The sequence below is a fragment of the Orcinus orca genome, chromosome 13 (genome assembly GCF_937001465.1).
Source record: "Orcinus orca chromosome 13, mOrcOrc1.1, whole genome shotgun sequence".
Taxonomy (NCBI): Eukaryota; Metazoa; Chordata; class Mammalia; order Artiodactyla; family Delphinidae; genus Orcinus; species Orcinus orca.
The window spans coordinates 25,478,373-25,487,515 of record NC_064571.1 but is presented as its reverse complement, the minus strand read 5'-3'; the positions used below and the strand labels follow the sequence as shown (position 1 = coordinate 25,487,515).

General features: G+C 53.5%; 2 protein-coding genes across 3 annotated transcripts; one reads left to right on the top strand and one right to left on the bottom strand.

Annotated features, from left to right (window-relative positions):
- Positions 1–136: 136 nt before the first annotated feature.
- Positions 137–3,033, top strand: DOK1 (docking protein 1). 2 transcript variants are annotated; one of them, XM_004277117.3, is made up of 5 exons: positions 137–351; positions 704–1,003; positions 1,151–1,244; positions 1,414–1,598; positions 1,796–3,033. In XM_004277117.3, exons 1-5 carry the CDS (start codon positions 280–282, stop codon positions 2,606–2,608), a joined length of 1,464 nt encoding a protein of 487 aa, XP_004277165.1. In that variant the 5' UTR covers positions 137–279; the 3' UTR covers positions 2,609–3,033. The 2 variants fall into 2 exon arrangements, with proteins under 2 accessions (XP_004277165.1, XP_033256464.1); XM_033400573.2 differs by lacking the exon at positions 137–351 and having other exon boundaries at positions 984–1,003; positions 1,155–1,244.
- A 1,101-nt stretch (positions 3,034–4,134) lies between these two features.
- LOC105748362 (polyadenylate-binding protein 2-like) lies at positions 4,135–8,943 on the bottom strand. The gene is given in 5 exon segments (XM_049696244.1): positions 4,135–4,243; positions 5,702–5,817; positions 6,923–7,129; positions 8,376–8,842; positions 8,845–8,943. Coding segments are annotated over 5 exon segments (972 nt in total). The 5' UTR covers positions 8,918–8,943.
- Between the last annotated feature and the right edge of the window lie 200 nt (positions 8,944–9,143).

The following is a 9,143-nucleotide window of genomic DNA, read 5'->3' as shown; positions in this document are numbered from 1 at the left end:
GCCGGAGTCCTCTGACCGAAACCACGAGGTTTCCTTCGGTGGAGCCACTTGTGCGCGACCCAGGGTTCGGGCGGGGTGGGCCGGACGTGGTGCACCAGCCAGCTTATCTGGGTACCCCCTCCCCTTCCTTCTGGCTTGTCTCCTTCCTCCCCTTTCGCGGTCCGGGGACGTTGTGGGGGCGGGAACGCCTCCTGCGCGAGCCCCGCCCCGCCCTCCTCCCCGCCTCGCCCCGCCTCCGGCCCACAGGGCCAGGAAGGGCGGAAGGAACCGCCAGGGGCCATGGACGGGGCCATGGACGGGGCCGTGATGGAAGGGCCGCTGTTTTTGCAGAGCCAGCGTTTCGGTACCAAGGTAGTGTGGGTAGGGGTTACCGAACCCCATCAGAGCTAGGGGTGGGCAGCTGAGCCTAGATGGAGGGAGGGGACCGGCAGCGGGTTGGAGCGCGGCGCCCGGAGCCGGAGAGCCTTATGAATTTCCGGCTAAATTGCTTTGCACACATTCGGAAGAAGCGTCTGCCTGCCTCCGGCTTCGCCTCTCTGGCCCTGGGGGAGGCGGAGCGGCATCCTCCTTGGGAAACTTCGCCTGCCGTCGGGAAGCCTCAGACCTGAAATTGGCCCGCGCAGGTCCCTCCCTCCCTGTCGGGGCCCGGGCCGCCGGTGTTTGCCTGCTCTCCCTCCCCAGTGTCTCTCCGATCTTTCCCCAGAGGTGGAGGAAGACCTGGGCGGTGCTTTACCCGGCCAGCCCCCACGGTGTCGCGCGGCTCGAGTTCTTTGACCACAAGGGGTCGAGCTCTGGAGGGGGCCGAGGGAGCACGCGCCGCCTGGACTGCAAGGTGATCCGTCTGGCTGAGTGTGTGAGCGTGGCCCCCGTGGCCGTGGAGAGCCCCCCTGAGCCTGGCGCCGCAGCTTTCCGCCTGGACACCGCACAGCGTTCCCACCTGCTGGCGGCCGACGCGCCGTCCAGCGCCGCCTGGGTGCAAACGCTGTGCCGAAACGCCTTTCCGGTGAGGGGCTGGGGCGAGCTGCACTGGGCCCAAGAGTCCATGCGGGGTGGGAGCAGTTACAGCGGCAGAGGAACTGGGCTGACTCAGACCCTGGGAACCGCGGTGAGGGAATCACAGTCTCCTTCATACTCTTTCTCTTTACCCCAGAAAGGCAGCTGGGCCCTGGCGCCTGCCGAGAACCCACCCAAGCTTTCTGCCCTGGAGATGCTGGAGAATTCACTGTATAGCCCCGCCTGGGAAGGTAGATGCCTGAAAAGCCCCAGCAGGGATGGCATGGAAAGAAAGGGTGTCCTACAAGGGGAAGTAGAATGCTCCTGAGAGCTGGCTTTCACGTGTATGCTTGGACAACCTGCTCCCTCCCCCCACCCCAGTCCTGGCCAGGTGCCAGTCTAACTGTGTATTCCTTCCAGGATCCCAGTTCTGGGTAACCGTGCAAAGGACTGAAGCCGCTGAGCGTTGTGGCCTGCATGGCTCCTATATGCTGAGAGTGGAGGCTGAGAGGCTGACTCTCCTGGGCGTGGGGGCCCAGACTCAGATACAGGAGCCACTCCTTTCCTGGCCTTACACTCTGTTGCGTCGCTATGGCCGAGACAAGGTGCGGTGCAGGACTGGCTCCCTGGGTTGGGCAGCTGTGGGAGGGGTGGGGCAGGACCGGGCTTTCTTGCCTAGCCCATGACCCCACCTCCCTTCCCAGGTGGTCTCTTCTTTGTAGGTCCCCTAACTAGTTCCAGCCCTGTGACTCACCTCCTCTGATGGCTCCTGATTATGTGTTTCCCTCCACACCCTCTTCAGGTCATGTTCTCTTTTGAGGCTGGCCGCCGCTGCCCCTCTGGCCCTGGAACCTTCACCTTCCAGACGGCGCAGGGAAATGACATCTTTCAGGCAGTTGAGACTGCTATCCACCGACAGAAGACCCAGGGAAAGGCCAGCCAGGGGCAGGATGTTCTCAGAGCTGATTCCCATGAAGGAGAAGTGGCAGAAGGGAAGTTGGCTCCCCCGCGGGGCCCCCAGGAGCTCGCAGGCAGCCCTCCAGCCCTGTATGCTGAACCCTTAGACTCCCTGCGCATTCTTCCAGGCCCTTCCCAAGATTCCCTATACTCAGACCCCCTGGACAGCACCCCTGCTCAGGCAGGGGAGGGGTTACAGTTAAAGAAACCTCTCTATTGGGACTTGTGTGAGCATCTGCAGCAGCAGCTGATAAAGGCCAAGTTGACAGACCCCAAAGAAGACCCCATCTATGATGAACCTGAGGGCCTGGCCCCAGCTGCTCTCCGGGGCCTTTATGATCTGCCTCAGGAGCCCAAGGATGCCTGGTGGTGCCAGGCTCGGGTGAAGGAGGAGGGCTATGAGCTCCCCTACAACCCTGCTACTGATGACTACGCCGTGCCACCCCCGCGGAGCACAAAGCCCTTCCCAGCTCCCAAGCCCCAGGGCCTGGCCTTCTCTGAATCCGGTGCTGCAGCTGGCAGTGGCAGCAAAGGCCATAGCTCAGACACTGCCCTGTACAGCCAGGTCCAGAAGAGTGGGGCCTCAGGTAGCTGGAACTGTGGGCTCTCTGGAGCAGGGACTGACAGGACTGGGGCCAAGTCAGAGGGCTCCACATGAGAAGAAGGGCAAGGCTGGGGTTGCTGATAGGAGGACCATGGGGAGGTGGCACTGGGGATCAAAGAAACCTGTTAGAACCAGCAGGAACCAGAGGGGTCTGTGTGTAGAGACCAGGGTACAAGGGGAGTCAAGGGAAGGATGATGTGTCCCAAGAAGTCATGGAAGTGGGACAGTTGGCAGGGGCTCAGGGGCTGGATCTGGGGGAGGCCAGCACCTCTAAGTCATCCCCACCAAAGGAAGGGATAGCTGCTGGAGCAGTACTAAAGAAAGGGGTGTTTGGTCAGAGTAGGTACAGTTTGAGGGGCCTGTATGGAGGCTATAGGGAGACACTGGGCTGTGTCTTGATCTTTACCCCGGCATTGTTCTTTGCCAGAGAGAGATTTTTTTTTAAAGTTTTATCCTCATTAAAGTCAGTTTGGGTTTAAGAGGTCTATGTGTGTGAATAGTCACAGAGGGGACAGAGTGGCAGGCTGTGCTGGGTAGATGTGGAGGGAATCAGGAGAACCAGGAAGGTGTTGGGGGCCACTGAAGGAGGAAAGGGCCTCGGGCAGGGGAGTCAAGCAGTGTGGTCGTTCAGAGTCTGGGTGGTCCAGTCAGGCCCACCTGGGCCTGACCCTATCTCTGTGACCCTGTGTGTAACATCTGTAACGCTCAGTTTCCCCCACTGCCCCTGTGCAAAATGGGAAAGCTTAATTACACATACAACCTCACAGGGTTTTTATGAAAGGAGTTAAATTTCTCAAGTACTTAATACGATTTCAAGTGCAGAGTAAGCATTGTATAAATGGTAGTTATCCTGTGGATGGAGAAAGCTGATGGGCAGGTATGAGGAGAGGGGAATAGGAAGGGAATAGGTCTTTTTCACACCACCCTCTCCCCTGTTCTCAGCTCTAGGATGCCTTCCCTCCCCCTTGTCTCACACACCGACACACACACACACACACACACACAAAAGCACACTCACGCGCCTGCGCACACTTTGCGTGTAGGTACCAAGCATCAACCACTTATCTGTTTGGAGGCTGAAGGGAATTGCACTGTGGTGGGTGTAGTGGGAGGGGCATGGGCTTTGGAATGCGGTTTCGATTTCAATTTCAATCCTACTTGCTTTTCATGAGCTCTGAAAACCTCATCCTTGTCTCCTGAGGTTCAGTTTCCTGATGGTGACCTGACTTCACCCACCTACTTACACAGCTACAAGGAGAAAATCAGGCCTGGGAATGCTCCTAACAATGGTGGAGACTTACTGGTTATTTAATCTTCATTTGTGTTAACAGTATCAAATGATCCAAAAGAAAAATGAGTCCCTGCTTGGCGAAGGAAAAGGGTCGGTGCGTCTCTTCCCAGCCTGAAGAGTGAGGCAGTGGCAGCACTGAGGACTGCGGAGGGGAAGGCTGTGTTTCCCAGCCACCCGGAGCTCACAGAGGCTCAGGTGGATAGGAGGCAAGTCTGTCCACAGAAAGCCATTGTGTGAGCCTTGGCATGGATGTGCTTGCACAGGGCAGCTGGGCTGTGGTGCTGGTGACTTAGGGCCCTGAGGGATACTCCTCGTCTGCCTCCTCCTCCTCCTCCTCCATGGAAGGCTGGAAGAAGACATCCGAGGAAGCTTTGCTGGCTGCTGGCATCTTGGGGGCTCTGCCAGGGGCTGGAGTCATAGGCAAAGGGGCCACTGTGGCTCGAACTCGATTTGTTTGCAGTGGCCCAGCCTGCAAAGAAAGCAAGAAGAGCTTCCTGTGAAGACCAGACCGTTCCCGATCTGTCCAATTCCCTGCCGGGCCTTCTGTCCTAACTCCTTCATGTGTCCTGTGAGTGACAGCCTCGAGGCCCAGGGCAGTGGAGTCCCCTAGGCTCCAGCCTCCACAGTGCCTGTCTCCTGGCTAAGTGTCCTCCTCTGTTTGCTTGTCCACCAGCTAACTTATGGTCGGTTCTGTTCCCACCTCTAGACTGACTGTAGTTTGGAAACATCTTTCTCTTGTAACTTCAGGTAAGACAAAGCGGGGGTTTTCCTATAGGCTCTGTTATTGAGAAACAAGGAAAAGATTAATAAGGGCACAAAAGGAAGCCCAAATACTATAGAACATGGATTTCATAAAAATAAACACCCCCTGGGACTTCCCTGGTGGTCCAGTGGTAAAGAATCTGCCTTAAAATGCAGGGGATGGGTTTGATCCCTGGTCAGGGAACTAAGATCCCACATGCCGCAGGGCAACTAAGCCCGCGTGCCACAATTACTGAGCTCGCACGCCTCAACCAGAGAGCCTGTGTGCTGCAAACTACAGAGCCCACGTTCTCTGGAGCCCATGCGCCACAACTAGAGAGAGAAAACCCACATGCCACAACTAGAGAGAAGCCCGTCCGCCACAATGAAAGATCCCACGTGCCTCAGTGAAGATCCCGCATGCCACAACTAAGACCCAACACAGCCAAAAATAAATAAATAATAAGATAAATCTTAAAAAAATAAAAAGATAAATCCCCCCTTCAATTACTCTTTTCTCTCAACCCCTGTCACTAGAGCCCTGTCTCTAAGCTACTAACCTTGATCAGCCTCCCTTTACTCATCTGTAAAATAAGCATAACACTTACCTTGCGGGGATGCTGTGAGGATTAAATGAGAAAAATATATGTGAGAACACATGTCACAGAACCTGGCAAATGACTGCTGCTCAGTAAATGCTAATTCCCCTTCCCTTAGGCATTTCTTTTCCCACCTTCCCTTAAGCCTTTTCTTTCAACAGAGGCTTGTGGTTGTAGTTCCAGTGCCGCCAGTTTGCTTAGTGGGACAATGGTCTGTTAAATGACTAATGATTTATCACAAACACTGCAATTAAGATACCTAAACATATGTAAATGCCCAAGCAAAAAAAAAAAAAAAAAGCCCCCTTACCGGGTAGGGGTTGTAATTTTCTTTGTTTAGGGCAAAAGGCTGCTCTTTTTCTTCCTCCCCTGTATGCCCTCTTTCTGCCAGAGGGGATCCAGGGAGGATACTCCCTTGGATGGGGGGGAGTTGGGCACAGGGGAAGAGGACTCTCTGGGATTCTGGGCATAAAGGGGAGGGAGGGAAGTACCTTTCTCAGAGCCCGGCTCTCCCACCTTGGGTGGAGCGGGCCCTGAGGCTTGGCAAAGGTGCTGCTCAGGTGTGAGTACAGGTGGCTCCAAACCTGCAAGGGGTTGTAGGTGGGTTCTAGCTCCAGGTCATCCAGCATGCTCTGAGGAAGAGAGAGGAGGAGCCTCACCTGGGGGTCTTGAGGTCACAGAACCCAAGATGTCAGGCAGAGACCTGAGTGTGAGAAGCTGGAGGAGGTATGATGACCCAGGGCTTCACTGAAGGATGTGAAATAGATGCGTGTCCTGCTGGGTGTTCTGCCCCAGGTCTGAGTGCTTGTGAGGTAAGTGTCAGGCAAGGGTACAAGAAGTAGCAGCAACTGAGTGGTTAGGGACACTGAACACTCTGGCCCTGAGAACAATGTCACAGGATTCTGAGAGGGGCCAGAGCGCTATGAAGGTTACAAGGGATCCAGTGTGCGAAGCTGTGAGGGAGGGTGTGTCCCGGCTGGGGTGCTCACAGTCTGCAAAGCAAGTACACTGAGTTCTCGGAGGCCTTTGAGGTGAGTATAACCAGAGGACATGCCAGCAGAGCATTCCTGAGCAGTCAGGTTTTCCGGCCACAACATCCTGTGCCAGGAACCACTGGCCCTGAAGTGAGACACTGAGTGAGCCATGGCCACTTGTGCCCACCTCTCTGCATCCCCGTGGCTGCCAAGCCAAGAGTACAATCCCAGGCTCTGTCCTCTCTGCACATAAGTCAGCAACCTAGCAGCAATGATGTGGTTCCAGTTCTCTGTACCCAGAGGACCCCCTCCCCCGCCTCAGCCTGGGGAGGCTGACAGAGGAAATCCAGAATCCAGATCCAAGAAGAGAGGAGGGGGAGGAGAAAATGGCCTTCAGAACTGTTCCCTCCTTCTCATCAGAGTCTTATTTTAAAGCTCTTCCTATTCTCGGTGCCTACATTGGCTGCCTTTCCCTCTTTTTCTCAGAAATAGATGCACACAAACACAGGTACACACACATGTATACACATATTGCAGAGAAAGACCCATGAGAATACACCGTCACACAGATGCTTGCTTACTTCCTTCTGTCTGGCCTCAGTTCCTTGCTTTCTTCTCTGCTCCTCTTACCACACCCTTGGAACCACTTCTGCCTCTGCTCCCGTCCTTTCCTTCAGGGGCTCACTCCTTTCCCTCATCCCTTTCTTCAACTCTCTTCTCTTTTCTCCCCTCTATCTATTCCATGAGATCTGGGCTCACTTGCCTCCACAGTCTTACGGCTGTCATCAGGCATGTCCTCAGGTAGCAGGGGGAAAGGGCTGGGCAGCATCAGTTCCCGAGTGGCCACTGCCTTCACCAGCAGAGTGGGAGAGCGAGATGGCAGGATCACGTAGAAGGTGCTGGCGGGCTCTCTCAGGCTGTGTCCTTGGCTCAGGGGCTCCCCTTTGGCCAATAGCACCCATTCTCTTTTCTGAAACAAAGACATACATAAACGCTGGTTTATCTTTAGTCTTTGGTGTGTTTGGAGGATTAGTCCCAATTGAGGCTTCCCCAAGTTCCTCTGGGGGTGTCAGGGATGGCTGAGCCATTTCACCCTGGCCCTGGGGAGAGAGGGACTTTCTGCCTGAATCACCAGTGCCCCAAGGTACTACTGTTTTTCCCTGATTAGGGACATACACAAAGGGTTATCAATGCAGAGACAAGTTCAGAGATGAAGTAGGTGTTCACCTTAGAGGGGGCTAATATATTACTCAATGATAAATGTGGAGTTTCAAGAACTGAAATCCTTAAAAACAGAGCCTTAAAACAGAGACTTCTGTGGGACACTGTGAAAATTCAGGTCTCATTTTGAGAGTGATAAATTTTGCTTGTGTTGCACAACTGGGGTTAGAGTGGGCTGATTGGGGAATGTCCCTGGAATGTCCAGAGAGGGCTTAAAAAGAAGGTGGTCAAAGTCACCTGGGAAGAGAGAGGAGGAGGAGAGATCAGGGAGAGGAAAGCTTTGGTACAAGGAGGTGGGTGGGGACAGGGCCCTTGATATCAACTCAGCCCATCACAGGACAAAAAGAAGGGTCAAAATTCTGGGGGTGGCAACTCTTTGAGTGAAGGGTACTGCAGAACAGAGGGGTGACACTTTGTCGTCTGCCATGGAGATTAAATAAGTTAGCATATGGGTAAGAAGAAGAGACAAGCAGACATATTAGCAGATTTTCTGCATGTACCCTTTTAAACCAGGAATGGAAATGAGACAATTTTCTGTGGTAGTTTTTCAAGGAAAACCACAACTCCCGGAACCATGGAGTCAGGACTGTTACAATCATCTTTAAATCTTTAAATTGTGTTCTCTTCCTTGAGGTGATCATCATAACAGGTACATAACAGTCTGCTTGCTACATAAGATGAAAGAAAGCACACTAGTTCTACCCACTCTAACATATATGAAAAGTTGGAAGAAATAATACAAGAGGAAAGGCAAAAAGGAGAAAAAAGATTTTAAGGGGATAGAGGAATTATCAGTGTCTTGTGGAAGACAAGTGGAAAGTGACACAGCGAAGTAGAAAAAACCTGCTGTGGCATTAGAATTATACCCCAGAGCAAATGTGCTGAGGTGGGGGTGGGGCTGGAATTCTAGAAACTTCTTTTTTCCTGTTTTTCTTTTTTTTAAAATTCTTTTGTCCCCTTCTTTCCTCTTCCCCACCCCCACTCCTAATACACACTTTTTTTAAGTAAGGGGAATACCATGATGTCTCTTTAGCCCAGCCCCTGTAGACGTGACCCCAGGGCCTGCTGTTAAAACCACTGTAGAATTGAGAGGGGGAACTGTTGTAGTCGGGGGTCTGGGCTCGGAATCGGACTTGTGGGAAACCCTGGTCTGTTGTGCTCATGCCTGGTCTGTTGGTTCGCTTTGGGATCACCTTGATTTGTCTTCCTCTAAATAGGGAGTCATCTAAGGCCAGGGAAGCCCTCACTGACTGTTTGTCTGAGAACTCTATATAAGCAAACTCTTTGGGATGGCCACTAAATTTGTCACAGAGTATGGTAACGTGGTTGACTGAACCACAGCCATGAAAGTGTGCTTCCAGCTCTTCCGCTGCTGCACCACAGTCCACTTTGCCAACGTAGGTGGAGTGGGCATCGGCCTCCATCTTCTCCTCAATGGACATGATCAGTGGGCCGGCATTGCTGGAGGTGGACTCATATTCATTTGCTTCTGTACTTCATTCTGCAGCCCCTTTAGCCTCTCAGCTTCTTCTTCCATCTCCCAACTCAAGCTTTGATTGCTTCCAGTTCCTTCTCTAGAACAACACATCAATCCTGGGCCCCTTCTGGTGGTCGAGGCTGCATCATGTTATTCTCCGCAACGCTGCCCCGCCAGCCAGTCGGTCGCTGGCCTGCTTGCTCGCCCTCCTCTCACCCAGTTCTAGACACTTTAAAGCAGTGTCATCATTTTGTACAGCACAGAACTCTGAGGGGGTCTGGTAAGC